At 37.0% G+C, this 24,070-nt stretch overlaps 3 protein-coding genes across 4 annotated transcripts; 1 reads left to right on the top strand and 2 right to left on the bottom strand.

Moving 5' to 3' along the window:
- The first annotated feature begins 500 nt into the window (after nucleotides 1-500).
- LOC118271202 (uncharacterized) lies at nucleotides 501-2,949 on the top strand. The gene is made up of 5 exons (XM_035587195.2): nucleotides 501-666; nucleotides 1,081-1,247; nucleotides 1,472-1,643; nucleotides 2,156-2,251; nucleotides 2,806-2,949. Exons 1-5 carry the CDS (start codon nucleotides 622-624, stop codon nucleotides 2,944-2,946), a joined length of 621 nt encoding a protein of 206 aa, XP_035443088.1. The 5' UTR covers nucleotides 501-621; the 3' UTR covers nucleotides 2,947-2,949.
- LOC118271211 (uncharacterized) lies at nucleotides 2,944-10,703 on the bottom strand. 2 transcript variants are annotated; one of them, XM_035587206.2, is made up of 7 exons: nucleotides 10,529-10,703; nucleotides 9,670-9,810; nucleotides 7,553-7,667; nucleotides 6,019-6,781; nucleotides 5,375-5,530; nucleotides 4,949-5,118; nucleotides 2,944-4,523 (listed from the first exon to the last, which is right to left on the bottom strand). In XM_035587206.2, exons 1-7 carry the CDS (start codon nucleotides 10,599-10,601, stop codon nucleotides 4,187-4,189), a joined length of 1,755 nt encoding a protein of 584 aa, XP_035443099.2. In that variant the 5' UTR covers nucleotides 10,602-10,703; the 3' UTR covers nucleotides 2,944-4,186. The 2 variants fall into 2 exon arrangements, with proteins under 2 accessions (XP_035443099.2, XP_035443100.2); XM_035587207.2 differs by lacking the exon at nucleotides 9,670-9,810.
- A 477-nt stretch (nucleotides 10,704-11,180) lies between these two features.
- On the bottom strand, nucleotides 11,181-18,711 carry LOC118271397 (fibroin light chain-like). Its single transcript, XM_035587484.2, has 7 exons — nucleotides 18,547-18,711; nucleotides 16,944-17,032; nucleotides 15,345-15,540; nucleotides 14,114-14,257; nucleotides 13,016-13,113; nucleotides 12,273-12,417; nucleotides 11,181-11,640 (listed from the first exon to the last, which is right to left on the bottom strand). Exons 1-7 carry the CDS (start codon nucleotides 18,580-18,582, stop codon nucleotides 11,563-11,565), a joined length of 786 nt encoding a protein of 261 aa, XP_035443377.2. The 5' UTR covers nucleotides 18,583-18,711; the 3' UTR covers nucleotides 11,181-11,562.
- Between the last annotated feature and the right edge of the window lie 5,359 nt (nucleotides 18,712-24,070).

Genomic DNA, 24,070 nt, shown 5'->3' with positions numbered 1-24,070 from the left:
GAAATCTCAAACTAGCATAAATAGTATTTGAGGGAAGAGTTTTAATACTTAACATTAACGAAGAAAATCTTAACTCTAATAATATTGATTTGGGTTCAAAAACCTTTTTCGTTTACCTTGTCTCGTATTAGATAGGACTTGTGAAATTACACTAAAAATACAATAAATTGAGATAATTATCGGTTGAGCTTTGGAAACCACCGAGTCAACAACTCCTAAAGATGCTCCGTGGAGGAGCGAAACATATGCCTATTCCAAAGGAATCTGCACATTAGAACGAGCGAGAGCTTCTTTGTGCAAGAGTGCCCCCTATTGGTTCCCCTATTCCCTTATACCTATTGGTATAGTTTGACTTTTGAAGGCATTGCCTTTACCAGATTTACCTATTCATCCTCATTTCTCTCACAAAGTCTATGAATGTCCAGAACTTTACACCGTAAGAAAAGTTGAGCAACTACCGCTGCTGCGCGATTGGCTATATCTGCAATAGACGATAGAATTTTGTTGTTGTCATTTTGACAGTTACCATCAAAATAAACTGAACATGGAGTAAATCGTAAAATTACATGCGACATGTTCTCATTGGAGACAAATTAACATGAAACATAGAAGGAGACGGAGATGGCACAGAATATATGTCATGTATTGTTTTGGTTGAGTCTTGCGGTTAGTACATACAACATTTACAAGGATTGGATTTACCCTATAAATAGCACCTAACACATGTATCTACTAGGTGCTTTGACACAGGATATCTTCTTGTTGCCATCAATTGGGGATTGTTTAAGTTCTGGGGTGCAAGGCGGTCTCATCGCCTCACATCGTGGTGGCGAAGGATTTTGGCAACTATAACTTGAGGAGCCCTAATAGTTCGGTTGTGGATATCTTCAGGGATTGGAGTGAACTTCGGTCGGGGTTTCATTTCATTACAGCACCATTAGAGTTCAGATTAGTAGTCCCACTTATGGGATTTGGATTTGTGTGGTGTGAGACAACATATCCATACATAGTGTGAAACACTATGACCCTCTGGATAAAAAAGTGTCAACGTTTGTCATGATATTCCATTATTATTTCCAGTGGCCGTGTTTTTGCGTAGATATGGATTTAGAATCAGATTTTCAAGAAGACCGCTGGTTGTTTAAGCATTCGCCACAGGAACGGAAAGTGGGACATGAAATGGCATGCGCTGCTGTGCGACCTACGGCGAAAGACATTGTCAGGCGATTCTATGCGATTTTGCCTTAGTAAGTAAATCGATAATTCCACCACTCTTCAGTTTGAGTAAAATGTGCAAATTGTCATCTCCTCTTTCATCAAATTTTACAAAATTGTGTGATGCGTTGTCCTTGAAACTATGAGGCTATGCCCACAAACGGCGCTGATCGCTTACCACCAGTTGATCCGTATGCTCGTTTGCCCATATTTCCTAAAAGCAATGAAAGGACTGGTGATGATAATGTTTTTCCAGTTTCGACAAGGATCATACGAATACGGCCTTCCTCCATAAGTTCCGTGGAACAATCTACAGCATGTCTGACAGTGAGGATATGCTGGACCGCGAGGCTGGCTTCTACGCTGCAGTCCTCACTCCCCTGGTATTCCTTCAACAGTACCGTGACACCTGGTGTCTCCTGGAACGCGTAAGTCTTCAATTTTAGGAGTAGAAGTAAAAAATTGGTGGAAGACTGGAAGGAAACTCGTTAAACTTGGGTCGCCATAAACTGGTGTCCCACCAGTGACCGCCCTGTTGATAGAGGTGTATTTGCCTTCAACAGTTTTCAAAGACTTAAATTGCTGCGGCCTAACAGGATCATGTGGTATAGTTGTAGAAGTGTGTGTGACCTGATACTCTATATCAGGTTCCCAACTCTTTTATGGTTAAGGACCCCTTTTATAATTATTATTAAGTTAGGGACCGCTATTATTACTATTACTTTCACTCATCTCTTTTTCTCATTCACTCATAAAAATAGTGATTTTTGGATTATTGAAATCAGTTGCTCCTCTCAGTTGTCTCCTTTGATATTAAGTTTAATTCGATCTTTAATCTTAAATTGAACGCGCTTTGAATAATTTCATAAAGATTTCGAATTGTTAATAAAAAATGTCTAAGTTTCTTTAATTATACATTAATAAAATAATTTATGTGTAGTTTCACAGGGCAATAAGGCTGTATCAAGTCTCACATCCAACTGAAAAGAGGTCGGCGCTAAAATTGCTTCAGAATTTAAGAGCAGTCAATCAGAAGGTAAGTTTAGGATAAATGTTTTATTTACTTACTTCTATGATATATACCTAGTAATTGTATTTATTTGTTAACAAAACACAACACGCCGTTTTCAACCCCGCTTAATTTCAATTTGTCTAAAAACTCGTCTTTAAATCCTCTGTTTTGACTATTTGTAACTAAGTATGAATTACATAATTTTCCAAATATTAATCATGTGGTGATGGCTAAATAGCCAAATGTTGTTAGTATCTTTGCACACATAAACGACACGGCACGGCCAAAACGCTGTAAGCATGCGGTCAGCGCGCGGACCGTTCGGTTACAGCGTTTGAATTGGCGTTATAAAATAAATCATACGACAGAAGATTTTAATGTTCAAATTGAATTGAAAAAAATATTGCTAGGTTGGAGCAGTGTCGTCAAAGTGTAATTCCTTTATAGTCGACAGCGATCTCCACCCCGCTTGCGCTTGCCAACTGTAAACCGTTTTGTAGAGGAGGCATATTTCCTGCAATATGCAATGGGCGGTTGGTGGTCCATAGGTGGTAATGGTGAATTTTCTATCTCGTCAGATTCGAGGATTCATATTCGAGCTGCCAGGCCAGGAGCAAGCTCCTAGGACGACGTCACCGCCAGAGAGTGAAGATGACGACACACTTCACGATAAGAAAGATATTAGGTATCTCAAAGAATTGATTAAAAACCTCGGGTAAACATTCAAAGCTTTTATTTATTTACACGTACATTTATTGATCCTTAACCTTATATTACTTATTTCACTTACATAATGAGTTACTCGTAGATACAATTTTAAATGTCGTGGTGGCTCCGGAGCTGCGGACTACCTTACAGGTTTACCGGGGCTCCGACTCGAAAAGCAGGAGTAGGAACAGGGTAGTATTTAGTCAGTAAGAGTCTGACACTCCCTCTCGCCTCGAACAAGACGAGAGAAGTCAATGTATGATTTTACCCCATCAAAAAAAAAAATTAATAAAAAGAAGTGTCGTGGTGGCCCAGAGGTTGAAGAAGGGTGGGTTTCTCGCTATCGAAACCTACTAACTGCAAGTACCAATGTGACTTTTTCCAAGTTATATGTACTTTCTAAGATTACTTAGACACCACTGATGATTAGACTAAGCGGTGAAGGAAAATATCGTGAGGAAACCTAGGCTTATAATTTCTAGTTATAAGTTTGAAATCGCATGGCATTGAGCAAGCGTGGTGATTTATGCTCAAACCTTCTCCGTGTGAGAAGAGGCATTTGGTCAGCATTGACTACTTGTAGGCTGTTGATGTATGTATGATGTAAAATTTAAAAATAAATATCTACAACACAAGTGGAAATCAAAAATCTACAATACATTGTGCATTGGTCTATCACTTTACCAAACTTTTATTTAATTTTGCTTATGTCCTTAATTAATCTATACTAATATTATAAAGCTGAAGAGTTTGTTTGTTTGTTTGTTTGTTTGAACGCGCTAATCTCCCGAACTACTGGTCCGATTTGAATAATTCTTTTTGTGTTGGATAGCGCATTTATCGAGGAAGGTTATAAGCTATAAAACATCACGCTATGACCAATAGGAGCCAAGCGGGTGAAACCGCGCGGAAGTAGCTAGTGTTATCATAAAACAGTTTAGGAAAATAAGAATGATGACGGGGTATGAAAATTAAAAATCCAAATACCACTATTTGGATTTTTAATTTAGGTAATGTAAAAATAGGAAACTAATAAATGTATTTTTTATTTTGTCATTTAAGATAACAATACCTGGTAGATAAAACGAATCAAAGTTTAGGAATGGGAGGGTATATCTTCGAAAGTAATTGTTTCCGTAAGAAACATAAACATATAAAAAATTGTCTAATATTTAACAATAATCTAAAAGACATAACACAATAATTAATCTAAAAGACGGACAATAAAGTAAAAATGAGTCATCTACCCAATTATTCAAAATTTCGATAATAGTTATTATGGTTCAAAGGCGTAGTTTTATCAAAGAAACATATAAGCCAACACACAGTCATAAAAAACATTATACATACAAACATGAAGACCAGAGGCAGGGCAAAGTCGCAAGGACTAAAGTATTTGTTACTATAAGCTACGCAAAACGGCGAATCTTTTGGAATTTTCTTAAAAGGTTGGTTAAAATGGCGCACTTTAGCGCCACTACTGTCAACATAAATCGTTGATACCAGCTTGGGATTAGGAAATAATCTCTTGACACACACCAAAGCATCGCTTCTCTTCATTTCTGCATTCATTTCTCTTGCGAATGCGCTGTAATTGAAACAATAAGGTATAATTAAGTATTGCGGAATGCGGTTGATGCTCGAGACAAAATAGTCATCCTGCAACCGCAAGACGATTCTTGGGTTGATCACCAGTTCAAATTTTTAAAAACCAATCTTAATCCTTATCTTCTGGTTTTAAGACTGTGGTTGGTGAGTAGGCTAGGCAACAGGATGCCGTACAATGTGTCGCGGGGTCGATTCCCACACGGAACAACTCTTTGTGTGATCCACAAATTGTTGTTCCGGGTCTGGGTGTCATGTGCATGTGAAATTGTATGTTTGTAAACGCACGCACGCAAAGAAAAAGAAAAAAAAATGTAAATGAGAAAGAATCGAATCAAAAAGTAATTTTATGTACCATGGAACAAAGTAAAAAATATGAAAAAGCATATTTGTACGAGTACGTGTTACCTGTAAAAATCTTTTTTCTTCGTTTCGTCAGTGACATTGCTGATGAAATAACGCATATTTGACGCGATGGTCTGAACACCAAATTCAATATCATTATCCACATAATCATCACATTCTCTGTTTCTACTTGAACGCAAGCTAACTGAGAACACGTTTTTTTTTGTTAATACCTGAAAATAAATTTTATTGAGTACCACAAAATTTTAAGTTGATGAACGAGCTATGGAGAGAGCTATGCTCGGAGTCTCTCCTCGCTCGGAGTCCTCTATAGTAGAAACAGATAAACACATTTGAAGACAAAACCTGTTTTTTTTTTCTAATTGACCATTAGTTTAAATCGGTTATTATTCTCGACCGTTAAGAACTTAAAACCAAAGTTTGGGACCTTTGAAAAATATGGGAGAAATTAAATTAAATAGACTTTACCTCTGCACCTAGTTGATTCCACTCTGTTTCTTTCATATCCCTTAAAATCCACGTGGTGTTACGTCGAATTTGGCTCATTAATAGATTTAATTCATCACCCCTCTCTATGTTAGCGATGACTATCCTTGGTGAGGTCTGGTGTAATTTTTTTCTTAGCTGAAAGTCAATGATTGTTTATTGTTTGATTATTATCTGTACGTAACGTTCCAAAGGGAATATTTAGATTTTTTTATGGTATAGCCGGTTAACGAGCTGACGGATCACCTGATGGTAAGCAATCGCCGCCGCCTATGGACACTTGAAACACTAGAGGCGTTTCAAGTGCGTTGTCGGCCTTTTAGCGGTTAGGAATTTAAGGATTGTTGAGGAATTGGGGATTGGGAAGGGGTAATTGGGCCTCCGATAACCCCACTCACACAACGAAACACAATGCAAGCGCTGTTTCACGTCAGTTTTCTGTGAGACCGTGGTATCACTACGGTAGAGCCGGCCCATTCGTGCCGAAGTATGGCTCTCCCACACTTAAAGAGATTTGGTTGAAAGAAGAACACAGATGCAGTAGTTGTCTCTATTCAACAGGAACATAGAGTTATTTGAAGAACATTGGTAGAATAATAATAATTACTAATTAATTTAATACTTACTTTTTCTAAACTGAACTCAGCACCTTCACATCGAACAGAAGTGAAAATAATTCCTTCTTTTTGCAATAAATCAGTCAATTCTCTTTCGAATTCGACGCTAAACTCTGAATCATCAGACACTACCACCAGCCGTTGCCAGCCAACTTTTTGTATGAACTTTACAATTCCAAACTTTAACGGTTGCCAAGGAACCAAGTTCATAGAATTTGGAAGAACTGCTTTATCCTCGGAAGATATATAAGGAGTCCTCAATAGTACAGTGGGTACTGGTGACTCATTTTGAGCCTCATTTCTCAATATCGCAAGGAGCCGATGTTGGTTAGCTTCGATAATTTCATCACAGTTACTATCATCTGCTTGAATTAAATTAAATTTTGTATCGTGCTTTGATTTGAGATGCATGAAGAAGTCTGCCCTCAATGGTTGACAAATAACGATGGTGTTCAAATTCTTAATACTGACGCGTGGTCTGCACCTTTCCTCGTCCTCTGGGAGATATTCAGTGCGGTTAATCTGGAAAGTCTGAATGAAGTTGAATACAGTTTCAAAGTTAAGCAGTGAATCAGGTACGTCAGGTATGTGCACTAGGTTCACAGTTTCGTTGCAGTAAAGGTCATTGTTTATCTTGGTGCAAATCATTTCATTTGGATCAGTAACGCTGCCGGCGAACACGAATTTCATGTCTTCCATCTCAATGTTATCATCATCATTGTAATTATAAGTACCAGGGACAGCGAAGTATATGATAGGCAGGTTAACGAAGCTGTGGACATAAAAAAAATATGTTTGATACAAGATTTGTAAAAAAAATAACTAGACTTTAGAATATGAGCCTCTAGCATGGCTTGAAACTAGTCGAGTTCCTCGTCAAACAGTTACATGAGTAAGCCGAAAAGATAATTATTAATTTAGTATGTCTCATAAGAGTTAAAATGAAACTAGACTTTCAGCGATCTTCAGCTCCGACTTGAAAAGCAGGAGTAGGAACGGGGTGTTTTTCATTTAGTAAGAGTCTGGTAAGCAATCGTCGCCGCCCATGGACACTTGAATCTCCAGAGGTATTATAAGAGCGTTGTCGATCTTTTGGGGGTTAGAAATTTAGGGTTGTTGGGGAATCGGGGATTGGGAAGAATGGAAAGGAGGGTATTGGGGCCTCCGGTAACACATAGTACAGCAGTGGACGTTAAACAATATTCTATAGAGTTACGTCAATAGAGTGCCTCGTTGATCGAGTGGTTACAAGTGTGACTGCAGGGCAAGGGGTCTCGGGTTCGATTTCCGGGTCGGGCAAAGTATTGCGGACCTTTTTTAATTTTTCGAAAAAAATCTCAGTAGTAGCACGGAGTCTGGAATTGTGCCCAGTATATGGCAATAGGCTTACATGGGACTTATAACACAAATTGTGAAATGTGGGTGTACTTTGTACAATGGCATTACGTGCCATAATGTGCATCTCTGCCTACCCCTTCGGGGATAAAAGGTGTGACGATACAACAACAACAACAACGTTAATGAAATAAAGCACACAACTTACTCTTTTTTTATTGTTTGGCTATATTCTATGTCATAATATTTGTCACAAGCCCTTTGAAAAATGTCATTGAAAAGTCTGTTGTAATTATTCTCACTTTCTATCAAGATTATTTTCTCTGAAAAATACACACATCATGATTAGATAATTTTACTTCTTACTAATATTATAAATGTGAATGTTTGTGAGTTTGTCTTCGTGGGGTTGTATGTATGTTTGTTACCCAATCACGTCAAAATGGCTTAAAGGGTCGGGATGAAATTTGGAATAGGGGTAGATTATGAAGTGAAATACATAATCATACTAAGTCACAAACATTTGCATTTAAAATATTAGTAAGACTATAATAATTAATAGTATGTTTCATGAAACCGTATTGATTAAACGTAGTTTCCTAGTCAAAAAACTATTACAGTAGAAGCTCCTTATTCGCGCTTCCTTCATTCGCGGATTGAAAAAATGCGATCCAATTCCTATATTCGCGGTCTAAGATTTCTTTATTCGCGGATCGAATCGAAATATCGGTGCGTAACCTACAAAAATACATTCGCTATCCTTTGTCAACGCGTCAGTAGAAGGATTAAAAAATAAAATAGACCTTATTACAACTACGTCTAGATTGTGACTTCTGCCTAAACCTAGTGTGACCTAAACTGTCTGTATGATCAAAAAGTTCAATTAAACATTTTTTTTATCCACTATTTGCTTCTTGATTTCGTCATCTAGGAACGTATCGCCTATAACCTCATACAAATTACCATTCCATATTCACGGTTTTTGTATTCGCGGCATATTTACGGAACGCATTCCCCGCGAATAAAGAGCTTCTACTGTATATACATTTCAATATAAAATAAAATATCACAAAATAATTGTACTTTCATTCATCAATTTGGCGATATATTTATTTAATTTTCATTAGTGGTGGTACAGATGAATAATACTTTGCGGCACTCGTACGCCAAAAACTATTGATTTTATGAAAAAGTTATCAATACATAAATTGTAGGAAATTTTTTCTAGTTTAATTTTGTAAATAAATATTTTTTCGTAAAATGCGTCGGAACGGAGATATTAATAAAAAACCGTTTTTAGGCGCCATTTTTTCAATATGGCGGCGCTAGCGGCGGTTGTACGAGGTGGCAAAGTTGAAATTTGAAAAGAGCATACCCAAATCTATAAATTCACCAATTTTCAAAACTCCCGGAAAACTTTCCAGGTAACCCCCTTTTTATCTACCAAATGACTTTTTTTTATGGAATAGGAGGCAAACGAGCAAACGAGTCACCTGATGGTAAGCGATCAGCGCCGCCCATGGACACCCGCAACACCAGAGGAGTCACAGGTGCGTTGCCGGCCTTTTTTTGTATGCTCTTTTGTTGAAGGTTTGAAGGTCGTAAAATACCGCCGAGTATGCTCTTTTGCTTGAAGGTTTGAAGGTCGTATCGGATCGGAAATACCGCCGACGACAGCTCATTCCACAGTTTTGCTATGCGAGGCAGAAAGTTGCGCGAGAAGCGCACAGTTGTGGCCTGCTGCAGTGAAATACCATCTGTTGAGCACACCAAGCTTTTTCGAGGCTAATTTAGCCTTATCCTCCAGATGACCACGAAACTGGACATCGCTAGAAATGTTAATGCCAAGTATTCCAATACCTGATGAGGCAGTCAGAGCGGTACTTTGAAACTGAAGTGAGACGACCATCGGCAATATTTTAGCGGTAAACAAGCAGATCTGAGTCTTAGTAGGGTTAAACTGGACCAGATTAAGTTCACCCCAATCTGAGATTCTCCGCAAAGAAGTCTCGATTTCAGACACAAGTCTGTTTCGGTTCTCGATGACGTTTTCCCGAGAAATGTTAGCGCGGCCTAACAATGAATGCTGCTGATTTGCAACATATCATTGATATGGATGAGGAACAGGGTAGGTGACAGCACGCAGCCTTGAGGGACACCTGCGTTTACAGACAGAGAGTCGGAGCATTCCCCGTCGAACCGTTGACTGGCCTATATAATAGTAGGAAACTAAAATTACAGGTTTATAAAAAAAGGCACTTTAATAAAATTATTTATCGTACAATTCTAAGTCTTATTATCTGATCAATAAAACTAATGCAATACCTTTTTCTTTTAACTTTGGCTCCGGTTCTGGTGGGTAGAATGGGATGGGAAAGTAGGGAATCCTTTTCCCAGGAAATGGGATTGCCTGGTAATCCCAGGAAAGCTCATTCTCAGGGAATCCCAGGAAATCGGTAGGTCCCCCTAAATATTAAAAAAAAACGCTTACGATTGTATTTTGTTTCTTAAAAATATCTTCTTAGCTCTAAAGATCTTAACAAAAAGTTTTAAAGAAATCGGTCCCGACAGGCGTTCAAATTGCTAAGAAAAAATCATTTAATATTTGTACAATCAAGATTGATAGACAATTATAGTTTTGACTCATAAAATATCTATGCAGCCTGATATTTTTATCACCAGCCAATTTTTTTTCTGAGAGTTAGGTATCATACAAACATTCCATTTTTAAATAATAAAAAAAAACTGAAGAAAATCGGTTAAAAAGAAAACTGAAATGGTTAAAAATGAATTTTATTTCGGAGGTCGGTGTTAAATAAAAAACAAACAATAATGAGATACACTGACTTTCGAAATCAATCTCAATTTGATCCTTTAAAATAAATGTCTTTTTTAACCGTCTTTCTTCAGTGAAGTCTTTTACTATTTTTTGAAAAACGTGTTTTTTTTTTATTTAGAAGTGGAATATTTGAATGGTACCTATATAATGAAAACGGTTGGTGAGACAAGCTGGCCCAGCAAACTTCTTTCGGCCTCAACCATATTTTCTTCACCTTTTAAAATCAGCCTGGATTTCCACAAATAATTTAAGAACAAAATTTGCCGAATCGGTCCAGCCGTTCTCGAGTTTTAGCGAGACTAACGAACAGCAATAGCTTTTTATATAAAGAGACACTTTACTTACCATAATCGTTAAATACATCATCTGAATATGCCACAGACACAAGTAGGACGTCAATAAAAGCGATTAAAATCATTATTTCACGTATAACATGTATTGAAAGTTGATTAAAATTAATTTAGTTATTGATACAACTATTGCTAAGTCCACTACACAAATAAATTGGTTTAAGGACAATGCCACTGATATTCCTGTTAATATTATGTTGTAATTTTCCTCAAATGAATACGTAACTTTATTTTAAAAGTAAAATTATAATAGTAATGAGCAATTATTTATCCTGGTTCATGTTTGCTGTTTCGGTTTGACACTGTTATTCGCAATAGTAGTACCTATGCGGTTTAGGATTATTCATATATTTTTTTATAATTTATAATACGATCAGAAAATGGTATATTAAAACAAATTCGTGTCATATTTCCATATAAAAAACATATCTTTGCTGAGTCAATTTACACCAGTGCTAAGCTATGTGTACCAATTAATATGATTGGTTGATACAGATGATAACCGCATCCACAGCAATGTAGCATAGGATCTTTGGTGGAAAAGCACTTTTATACTGTTTTACAAATGATCCTCTGATCTGCTCCATAAATATTGAGGAGCCGAGCTAACTTGCAAGTAGAACAAAGGTATATAAATAAAACAACAATTTATAAATTGAATTATATGGATACATCTTTATTGAAACAAAACTTAGTCCATCAAATAAAAGCCGAGTCATTGTGTGTACAAATAAAATGTATTTATATACATAATATATATTGAATCTCCAGTCATTGTATAAAACAGTGTTAATTTGGTCTTCATAGAAGAAAATCTATATAAATACATACTAAATCCATTGTTAGGCTATGATTTTGTGTATAAAATACCGATATATATCAATGTCTATAAGGCCAAAGTGTGTATAAAAACGAGATAGTTAATTTTAAACTTTAATACCGAGGCAAAAGAATTTGATTCATTTTGGCTTGGTTAAGAAGCTGAAAGTAGACTAGTGAATGTTGTCTATAGTTTTTATGATCGTAAAATTAAACGGAGTTGTAAAGACCCTGCTTGAGATCCGAAGCTGCGAATCCAGCATTGCCTGAAGGAAGTGCAGACAGGAACTGAAAAATTTGATACAAATTAATTAGGTAATACGACTTTATCTTGTAAAACAGACATATAATTAGTCACTCAACCAGTTTCAAGCCACGAGAGGGCCCATACATTGAAACTAGTCGAGCAAGATTCTCAAAAAGTCACGCCTGTTATTAACTGTACTACAATATTTTTATGACATACTAGCAAACCCACGCCACCAATGATTTTCCCTGTTTTCCTGCTTTTCTCTTGTAATTTTTGCTATACAACTTACGGAGCCCGAGACTTGTCCAACGAATGCACAACCATGGAAATCGGTTCGTGCGTTCTGGAGTTATAGCGTCAGGAAGGAAAACCCGGCTCATTTTTATGTAACAGACTAGCAAACCCGGCGAACTCCGTTTCGCTGCCAATGATTTTCCCTGTTTTCCTGCTTTTCTTTTAATTTTTTCCTGAATTTTCTTTGCTATAAACTTCACGGAGCCCGAGACCTTTCCAACGAATGCAAAACCGTGGAAATCGGTTCGTGCGTTCTGGAGTTATAGAGTCAGGAAGGAAAACCCAACTTATTTTTATGTAACAGATTATGTTTACATACAACATAGGGAAAAAGTATAATTAATTAGTAATATTGAGTCATAATGTTGGTACTTACGTTGACTGCCTGTGGAATCACTCTCTGGAAGGCTTGGTTCACGGATGGCAGGGATACTGCAGTGAGGAGGGCACCAGCATTGTTGCTGACCACACTGAAGCCCTTGAACAAACGCTTAGCTGCGCAGTATTGTTCGTTCACCAAGCTGGAATTAAAATTACGACATTAATTTAATTCAAATAGCCCAGGACGGGAGGAGAGTAATTTGATGATGTTCTACCAAAAATTGCCAATTTCAACGCTTTTTTTAAGTATACTTTAGTAACTAGTATCCTGATGCTTTATCGACAAAAATATTATTATGTTCATTGTAATCCAAAAGTGTGGGAGAGCCATGCTTCGGTATGAATGGGCCTTACCGAAAACCGACGTGAAACAACGCTTGCGTTGTGTTTCGTTGTTTGAGTGAGGTTAACGGAAGCCCAATTACCCCCCTTCCCAATCTTCCCAATACCGATTCCCCAACAACCCTTAAATTCCTAACCCCAAAAGGCCAACAACGCACTTGTAACGTCTCTGGTGTTTCGGGCGTCCATGGGCACGGCGGCGATTGCTTACTATCAGGTGATCCGTCTGCTCATTTACCGTCTTATAAAAAAGGTTTCTTGTTTCGACGGGATTCTCTTCATACTTGGCAGGCGACTTAGTGATCGTAGTTAAGTTACTGCAAATGTTGACTTAGGGGGATGTTGGTTCCTGTCATATAGGTTATATAATAACAAGACTATTGGTGATTCACTTACTGAGCAGAAGAAGCTGGGGCGGAGGCAAGGATTGAGTCCCAGGCTGCTTCGAATTGGTAGTTTCTGCCGCCGGCAGCGCAGTTACCACGAGGTCCAACCTGCAAATAGTATACATTGTAGAATTAGTGGTAAGGAACAATATCTTTTCTTTTTTAAGGGGGGAAAATCATCCAATGTCTTCTCCCGCCTTGGGCGAGGCGAGAGGGAGTGTCGGACTCTGGCTGACTAAATCCACCCCGTTCCTACTCCTGCTTTTCTAGCCGGAGCCCCGGTAAACCCGCTAGGTAGTCCGCAGCTTCGGAAAGGAACAATACCTAAGGTCTATTAATGATTATGTATTAAAGAAAGATTCTTACCTATACTTAGTTTCTCTATTTTTGTGATTAAAATAGTTTTTTTTTTAAATTTCATTTGAACTAGTGAGTGATGATGATTATCATGAGCAAATACTTAAAGAAAAACTAAGTAAGAAAGCAAAAGGTGATCGACAAATCGAAAGTCTATAATACTCCCATAGGACTAACAACTTAATTGGCGACAAGTCCTACTACACTCTATAAAAAAAAAAGTTGCAACGTCACTATAGCACATGAAGAGAATGGTCGTAAATCAAATGTAGAGAAAAATCATTTGTATCAATAACGACAGAGGGTCGAAATTGTTTAGACGATAGACAATATTGGGATAGTGAGGTGATGGATGTGACGTTTGATTAATGGTGGCCATTTTACGTATGCATTGCGTTTGCAAGTCATCAACTGTTGTTTGCGCAAAATGTACTCAAGCTGCGGGTGAGGAAACCAATAGAAACAATGGATTTATTACTATAATTTCCAAAATTAAAAAAAGAAGAATTGCCAGATTCCTTTCTAAAGTTGAAAATAAAGATAAAAATAGGGATTTTGAAAAACTGCAGTCGTAGTTAAAGCTCTTTCCTTTGACATGAACATTTGTAACAGAACATAATTTTGTTGACTTCTGTCTCTCATTAGTACGAATGGAGACCATATAAAAGTCCTATTCTATTCTGTCAGACTTCTTTTGATTCTTCTACGTTCATCAGCATTTATCTTTGAAGGTCATAGAGGTAAAACTTACTGCGAAGCGAACGCCTTCAGGGTTGACGGACAATTCAACGATGTTGTCGATGAGGGAGCTCAGGTAGTTGACGAATTTGGCGGTGGCTGAGCGGACAGCTTGGTTGTTGCCGGAGCGGGAAGCAGACACCACGGTGTTGATCAACTGGAACATTTCAGAGGTAATAAATAAAAGGAGTAAAAGTCAAAGTCAAAATCATTTATTTCAAATAGACCAGGTGCTATACAGGTTGTATAGCTCCGTCCCTCTCGCACTGCTCAGTGATCGATCATTCTGACACAATTGTAATAGCAGACTAAGGCCCCAGGAAGGCACTTTTGAACGTCAAAGCAAATAATTTTGTATAACAATGCGGCGCAACAGTCAAACCGCTAAACCGGTTTTGTGGGAGATTGTCTTAAATATAATGCTGTATTTCTTTTATTATAATAAATAAATAAATAAGAGCAATAATCAAGAGCCTGATGCAGAAGGCAGTACTTCTGGGCACAGCGCGTATTGTCCGGAAATTCCTCTCTTGAGCCCTGACCGGTAGCTTGGACTTATCCCGTCGCAGGTGGGCTACTGCTTTTTATATTTTTAAATGTATTTTTTTATTTTAATTTAATGTTTAAAAATGTAAAATTCAAGTATAAGAAATAAATAAATCAATAATAAAATAAAATATAATCTTGGTAAGTGGTATAGTAGGAGGTGGTATAGTAAATTGTAATGTTGTATTTGCGATCTTTGGTCAGGGAGATTGCTAAAAGAATTGTCAAGGCATCTTACATGCATTAAGTACTTACTGTATCTAACTAAAATGTCTTTACCGAGATCAAATGAGAAGAAAGTAATTCTCTTTCATGGCAATCTCAAATGTCAATATCTGAAAACAATTCTAAAATCTTCTTTTACCCTTGATAAAACCATGCTAATGATATAAATATGTATTTTGTTGTTCAAGAAGTGCTTTGGAAGTTGATATCAATATGTATTTTGTCATCCAATCTTAAAAGAGACAGCAATACTGCACTGTTGGTGTGGTGGCTGGGCAACTGGCTGCCGCGCAACGGGTAGCGGGTTCGATTCCCGCACGGAGCAACTCTTTGTGTGATCCACAAATTGTTGTTTCGGATCTGGGTGTCATGTGTATGTGAACTTGTATGTTTGTAAACGCACCCACGACACAGGAGAAAAGCCTAGGGCAACGTTTTATATAAAAAAACAAAAACAAAAAAACAATACTCACGTCAGCTGAAGCACAAGCGTCACCAGGAACACCTGAAGAGACGGAGCCGAGGTAAGCAATAGTTTGGGCGGCGGCTAGAGCCTGGCTGACTCTGTCACCATCATTGCCAAGGTCCTTGATGATCTGTGCAAAGGTCAGCAGGTATGCGCTGGCTTCTCCTTCATTGGTGATTTCAGTGGCTTGGTCAATTCTGAAACTGTTTAGGGGTTTAATGATTAGCAGCCATCTGTTTTTCTATTGGATTTTATTTGTGGATAGAAGCTCTACACAACAATAATGAAAAAAATATTAGTTTTCGGGCAAAAACAAACTTGTTGCTGGATCTCCATCTAATATTTTTACCATATTTTTTAGGGTTCCGTAGCCAAATGGCAAAAAACAGAACCCTTATAGATTCGTCATGTCTGTCTGTCCGTCCGTCCGTATGTCACAGCCATTCATTTCCGAAACTGTTGGGTCTACATAGTTGAAACTTTGTAGGTTGATGTATTCTGGTAACCGCTATTCGAAAGGGCGAGTCTGACTCGCACTTGGTCGGTTTTTTTATGATACAAGTAGTCATAGGCGTAGCCAATTTTAGTTTCGGGAGGGGTTCAAGAAAGTCAAGCCATTAAATGTGTGACCAAAAAAAAAAACATTTTTGGTCCTTGTAATACACAGATTCTGTACGTAATAATAGAGTCCTTTGCCAAATAGGGGATGTACTATGCTAACTAAAAAATAACGCTCTGTAATGTCATTGGTACGCATTTTTCGGGGGCTGGCTACGCCTATGCAAGTAGTATTGATATATTTTAGCAAAATGAATACCAATGTTTATACTTACGCGGAGATTATCCTTAGGTGCAATCGCTTCATCGATCGGTATGATGTTTAAGTAAGCACCTGGAGCAGCTAGTGCGCTCTGTTGACAACAAGAAAGATGATAGTTAATAAGTTTTATAGTTTTTTTCCGCTATCTCGCCCGATGGTAAGTGATGATGGAGCACGTGTATAGTTGTTGTATGATAGGAATAGGAATTCAACTTATTCTAACAGACTAATAGTTGAGTCTGAGAGCCAATATGATGTTTTTTAGACCGCAAAAAACAGAACCCTTATAGATTCGTCATGTCTGTCTGTCTGTCCGTCTGAATGTCACAGCCATTCATTTGCGAAACTGTTGGGCCTACATAGTTGAAACTTTGTAGGTTGATGTATTCTGGTAACCGCTATTCGAAAGGGCGAGTCTGACTCGCACTTGGCCGAGCATGATACAAGTAGTATTGATATATCAAAATTGCAAAATTGCCTCATTGGTCGAGTGGTCGCAAGTGCGACTGCCGAACAAGGGGTCTCGGGTTCGATTCCCGGGTCGCGCAAAGTACTACTAGGCTTTTTTCGGATTTTCGAAAAAAGTCTCGGTGGTAGCACGGAGTATAGAATTGTGTCCAGTATATGGCAATAGGCTCACCCCCTATTACATGGGACCTATAAAAAACAAATGATGAAAAGTGGGTACATTGTATAGCGGCAGTAGGTGCCGTAATGTGCACCTCTGCCTACCCCTTCGATAAAAGGCGTGACGTTGTGTGTGTGTATACCAATGTTTATACTTACGCGGAGATTCCTCTGCCGCTATCCTTAGGTGCAATCGCTTCATCGATCGGTATGATGTTTAAGTAAGCACCGGGAGCAGCTAGTGCGCTCTGTTGAGAACAAGAAAGATGATAGTTAATAACTTTTATAGTTTTTTTTTACGTTTGATGGGTTGACGTTTGGCCGCTATCTCGCCTGATGGTAAGTGATGATGCGGCCTACGATGGAGCACGTCTTTAGTTGTTGTATGATAAGAATAGGAATTCAACTTATTCTAACAGACTAATAGTTGAGAAAAACAAGTTTAGAAAGACAAGTTTTGGTACTTTGCCGTTAGTAGATTTTGAAGACCTGTATTTATGTATGTAAGTATATTTGTCTGCAATAAGCTCACGATTGGCTGATCCGAATTGAATGTGCGTATAAAATGTATTATTTAAGTATGAGCTTAAACGAGTTGCTTTATTTAATAGACTAATCCGATACGAGTACATTTTTAGAATCATGTAAATAGTTGTCGCATCTCGTATTCCTAATACATTATTGTAATGACAAGTGCGGTATCATTTACTCTCGATTTCAATATATTACGTTCTCAAGAATGGTTCGGAATCTTGTCTGAATCACGCGTCTAATACATTTATTCATGGAGGTTGTAGAGTCACCATATTTTTGTAGTTCTATTAATTATTTGCACGAAAATATATTTCCTTTTGTGGCGTAAACGCCTGTAAACGAGAACTCCTGATAGTAAGCAATCGTCGCCGTCTTAGACACCCGAAAAACCAGAGGTGTAACAAGTGCGTTGCTGGCCTTTTGGTGGTTAGGAATTTAAGGGTTGTTGGGGCCCAATTCCTGATTGGGAAGAGGCGATAATTATGTATAAATGGAAATATCCTACCTATTAATAAACCAAACGAATTTTCAAATAGATCAACTGACTTTTACTTTAGGTATTTTTCAAAAATATCAATTTCAATTAGAATTTTTGACTTACACGTATCTGTTTAAGGTTTAATATTAACTAGTTTCCCGTAGTCAGGTTTCGCAACACGAAACACGACAGTTATTGTACTTAGTTTTATGAAAATCCTTTTCTTAGAAAGACTTTTCCTTGCAAGCACAGAAAGTATGGTGTACGTACACAAACCTGTATATTGTCAGGTGTGTATATTTAGGATTTTGATTGAGAGCATTTTAGAATACAATTTCGTAAGATGACTACTAGTAAATTAGAAGTGAGAAGAGGACATTTAGTGAATATATTTCTTTGTTGTAGGTACCTATTTAATGATAAATATAAAGATATTTTTTATTTGTATTAACATGAATTTTAGGTAGGTAGGGAATTTATATTAAATTATCAAACCTAAATAAGCAAAAATATAGGAAAGATATTAAAACAACAGTTATTCATAATCTATGGCAATGTAAACATAAAAAATAAAATATAAACTCCAAATTACGAGTCCGATTCTTGTCTACTATAACCTGGTTATTTAACAGAATATTCTAAGCCCAAATACGTTTACATTTTCGGGAAGAAAAGAGAGAAAAAACTATAGATTTTACGGTATTTATGGAATAGTATATATTGAGAAATAAATACGAAAATAGTACTCACAGTAGCGACAAGTAACACCAATACGACAGGCAGCATTTTGTTGGTCTTATTTCGACCTATCGGTATAATACACTATACACGAAAATCTATATAAAATACCAATATATATACATTGCACAACAATGATAGAAAATCAACCACAACTGCGCAAACATTCACTATTTACTAAACAAGAATCACTTTATATTCTACACCTAAATCAGGCTTCAGACACTTTAATTCCAAGTGTATAAGGTCGAATTTTCAATGAATTTCAGTTTTTCAGCTACATGGCATATATAATATCAATAATCAAAGGATTCAATAAACCTGTTTTAATTGAAACGTTTGTCTATTTGTTTGCGTATCGATGTAAAATCTTTTGTGTATCGTACAATGTACAATTAAGTTGTAACATGTTTTTATGTTATTGTTGAAAATCATCTGTTGGGTAAGTAAATAGAATATAATGGAGGCTATATGGATAAAGTTACTAGCTTATAGCCAGCGGTTTCACTTGTGTGAAATTTCTGCTGTCGTCGACGGTATTTCCGAACCGATACGACCTTCAAACCTTCAAGAAAAGAACGTATTCCTTTTTAAAAGGCCAGCAACGCACCTGTGTCTCCTCTGGTGTTGCGGATGTTCATGGGCGGCGCTGATCGCTTACCATCCGGTGACCCATCTGCTCGTTTGCCCCCTATTCCATAAAAAAAGAATATTGGAATGAAAAGTCTATGTGCTTCCTCGAACGATATAAGCTTATAACCAAATTGTATTTAAAATCGATATATTTCATTTGAGATATCTCGAGTATTCCACTGTAAGATTTTCTCCTGTGTCGGGGGTGCGTTTACAAACATATCAGACAAATCAGACCATATACATACAATACACATCGTGGAACACATAAGTTGTATCGTGCAAGAATCTAATACGCAGCACGTTGCGCCAAAACCAGTTGCCTAGTCAACATGCCAACCTTAGAGTCAATACAAAAAGGAATGTACTTAATGCCAACAGAGAGACAAACAAATAAAATCTTTCCTCTATATCTTCATCCATTTGCAGGAAGAACAGGAATAGTGACATTTCGACACCAGCAATTTATACTACGCTAACTCGAAATTTGGAAAAAACTTTTTTATGCCAAGTTGCTTAAAATGTGTGTTTACATATGTCATCAAAAAATTGAGAAGAAATATGCAAAAATAAGAAAGTTACAAATCTTATAAAACGCTAAGTAAAGGTACTTTTTGAAATCATCGTTTATATTACGCATATTATTAGCGGAGTTCATCACTTTGGTCAAAATCTGTGCAACACTGCGCTAACTCATAGTTAGCGTAGTTTAGTGCGTTCGTGTGTATACTTGTTCGTTTGTAAAATGAACGACTTAGCGACTTTTACATAGTAAATATTTATGTGTTAACGTATTATTTAGTTATTAATGGTACGTTGACTATTCTTTTTGTAAGTAAGTACATGTTCTTCATAAAATATTGAAATATGCATCAGATGATTGATCATGCACTGCGACGTCCCGTACTACACTACGCTAACATAAGTTAGACGTGTATAAGATGTCATTTTTTTGATGAATTACGTTTATATATACGGCTAACTTGCGCTAAATCAAAAAATAGAAATAATTAAGGAAATATAAATATGAGATATTACAATGAATAAATTAAATATTAAGCATACCAAATTTCAAAAAAGTATCTTAATTAATGTAAAAGTTATCACGTTTTTCCCTTTAAACGCCTCTACTGTAAAGTACGCTTTTTGAGTTAGCGCAGTATAAATTGCTGGTGTCGATTTAATGTACTTATTTACTCGGCCATCATACTTAATGTCCATGTAAGCATTAGTTCAAAACGTTTACTTAGATGTAACTTAGTACAGTGTTGCAATGTTAGGTCATTCCGTTCATCTCACTGATAGAGGGCAGGAACTATTGTTATTTGACTGTGGAGCTCTTAGAGCAGCGAGTAGAAATGAAGGTGTTTATAATAATGGCCAGCCGATAAAGCGACATATGTTACCAAGACTGGTTTGGAGCAGGAGCAGGAACGGAGTGGTTTTTATTATTAAAGTTATTAAATTAAACTTGATTATTCCTCCTCAAAAAAGTTGCTTATAATAATAGCTTCATTATTATTGTTTAATAGACTTTTCAAAATAGATTTATTAAGTACCTGCTAGGCTTTACCTAGTTGTTTAATCTTTTTTTGTTGTTTTTTCAAGGCTCAAGTCATTTTGTGCAATCTATTTTATTTCTTCTTTACTAATGAAATCTTCTGACTTCTTTCGTTGTTAAGATAGTTGTGCACGTCCCTAGGACGCACCGGTTTTTTCATAGCTGTATCTACTGTAGATCCTGGCTTACAGAAGTTGCAGAGGCATTAAGAGGCTAAGATGGGCTAATCCGATAAAAATATTAAACACTAAGCAACTGTTTTACAGCATTACAACTTTACAACCACTAAATTACTCTGAGTACGGCGGTTAATGTAAATTTACTTTGGCCAGAAAGTGGACTTATATATTTGGTATTATTTAAAGCATAAGCTGAGCTTGTATGCAGGGAAAATTTTACCCCCAACTTCGAGCTCTTACGCCCGCTGGTTAAGCTGTACGCTGTTTGCAAATCCCCATTAATATTTGAAATTCAGATTAACGAATTAATTAATCCCAGTTTTGAATATTATTAGGTGCTTTGTAGACGAAGTAACTTGCTTTATGTAATGAACTTTGGCTAAAAATGTGTGTAGGATATTCAGAAGACTCGGTACTGATGGTGATAATGATCACCAGGGTGTGGTGGTTTTAGCAAGGTGATTATTGATAACTTTACTAATATTGGGATTGCTCTGAGGAATTGTTTGGTCTGATACCTGCCACGTCTTTTCGCCATCGATCTACACGACAGCACTTCCATCCCCATCATATAGATGGTTGGCATGCCGTGCACGCTTTTCACGAAACTTTATGCCTCGCATAGAAAAACAACAAAGCAAAATTTAATGAGGTGTCTTCGGTGGTGATACGACATCCAAACCCTCAAGAAAAGAGCGTATTCCTTTTGAAAAGACCTGCAAAGCACTTATGCCTCCTATGGTACTGCGGGTGTCCATGGGCAGAGTTGATCGCTTACCATCAGGTGACCCGTGCTCGTTTGCCTCCTATCTCATAAAAAAAATACAGTTAGATAATTTACTTTACTGTTGATATGAATCAAGTAAAAGAGTGTTTTATATCGTTGAACAATTTAATATTCTTTACACACTAAACTAAATCAACAACAAAATCTTAACATCTGCTCAACCAAAAATAAAATCTACTACCAAAATAACAAGAACAAAAATCGCATGTTTAGTGACCATAACGCAAAAGCAACGTTCATTGCTGTCTCATCATTTGCAGTAAAGTTACATACACGAGTTTAACCGCCGATGGACACTAAAATACTATGTTCCAGTTTATAGTCACTTTGGACATGTGACCATTATCTTTACGATGGAGTGTCGGCAAATAGCTTTAAGGTCTTTACATTGTAAAAATGGATCCATGAAAGTGTAATGTATACTTAGTTTAAGAAAGAGGTTGTAGATTTTATTTTGATTTGGATTTTGCTCTAGTGTAGTTGTGACTCTGACTAACTTATCGAAAATATGGAATGAGCTGTCGTCGGCGGTATTAACGAACTGATACTACCTCCAAATGTTTAAGAAAAGAGCGTATTATATTTTTAAAGGCTGGAAAAGCACCAGTGATTCCTCTGGTGTTGCGGCTGTCAATGGGCGCCGCTGATCGCTTACCATCAGGTAATTCGTCTGCTCGGTGGCCCCCATTCCATAAAAAATGTTTTAAAATATAATTTCTACAATAGTATCTTACACTGACAATCTCGTCGAAGGTTTCAAATGATAGTAAATGCGATTGTCGAGCAAAGGGTTACGGATTTGATTGCTGGGTCAAGTATTTTTTAGACTGGACTAGATAATAGCACAGAGAGTAGAAGTTATAGGCTCACCTCTATAACTTAGGACTCATATCATAACTGATAAAAATGGGTGCCAGTATTTACCACCAAAACCTAATCTTTTTCTATCACAAACACATCTTTTGAAAGTCCAATATAATAATATTTTATCTAACCTAAGGCTAGTCTGGACCAATCTCATATCTAGCTTGTCAAACAATTTACATAGCTCCATGAGAAATATGAGCGGTACACAAACAATTTTACATAAGATTCGGATTCGTCTGAGATTTATGAAACAACAGTACACTCGGTAAAGTATTATTGAAGTCTTACAAAGTCAAATTCTGAAGGTAGATGTAGGGTCTCAGTGATAGCGAGGTTTTAGTACAAATTCTTAGAATATTAACTGACTTTAATTTTACCCTAAGCATAGTTTACGCACGTATGGCGCGTCGCGTTCCCCGCACTCCTCAAAGATCCATCAGACCACCACAGATGGGGCCTAGTAGGGTTGATACCCGACCCGGAGCTGTGGACTATGTCCGAATAAGACATCAGCCCTACTGGATCCCATCTGTGGTGGTCTGATGACTCTTTGAGGCCAAAAAATATACGAAGTCACAACATCACGCCTTTTATTCTGCACATTACGGCACGTAGTGCCAATGTACACCCACTTTTCACCATGGACAAAGACTTTTCACCATGCACAAGTAAAAAAGTAAACGATTGCATAACAAATCCTTTGTTTCCCTGCAAATGGGACCACATCTTTATCTGGTACCCGTCGTAGCTTAAGCTGGAGATAATCCTGTCTCCCGGTGGGATGTACTTTGTGATTGCTAACGGGAACTCGACAAACAAAGAAACTAAAGGTACTATCACTGAAATTGGTACTTTTGATGACGTCGTGTAGACGTCGTCAGATTGTTTTCGGATACTGACTACAAAGTGTAGTTTCTTGTAGTTCTTTAGATATAGGTATTTCATAACGATACGCTTTTTGATCTCTAATCTGCAGACAGAGGTGTATATGTATGTATGTAATGTACCTAACATACTCTATTTAGTAGATAGGTATAGTACGAGTGATTTATTTAATTTATTAAAGGATCCGCCGTACTCAGAGTCATTTAATGATTACTTAACCTGGGTTAAGTTCCTTAGCAATTGTTTTCGGTACAAAATCCTTACTAGGGAATAGTTTAAGTAATCATTAAATGTCTCTGAGTGCGGCAGTTTGTCTCTTAAAAAAAACATTGCCCAGTACCATTTATATCATAATAATTTCTAAAAAAATAAATTAAATAGCTACTAATAGTCTAAATAGTATAAGTCTACAAACTTATGGTCTATAGTCAATTCGTAAAAAATTTACAAATTGATGTATACATCAATTTGTACAAAATTTTTATCCAATCACAATTTGGGAAAGCAAGAATGCTGTTTACAGTGTTATAAGTCAATAGTGCCGTTTACTGTTTTTAGTTTTCTATACACAACTTTGGGTAAACAGGAAATTAATGACATGCATAGGACGTCCACCCACAAGGT

Source organism: Spodoptera frugiperda, chromosome 9, assembly GCF_023101765.2.
Source record: "Spodoptera frugiperda isolate SF20-4 chromosome 9, AGI-APGP_CSIRO_Sfru_2.0, whole genome shotgun sequence".
Taxonomy (NCBI): Eukaryota; Metazoa; Arthropoda; class Insecta; order Lepidoptera; family Noctuidae; genus Spodoptera; species Spodoptera frugiperda.
This window is presented reverse-complemented; position numbering and strand designations above follow the sequence as displayed.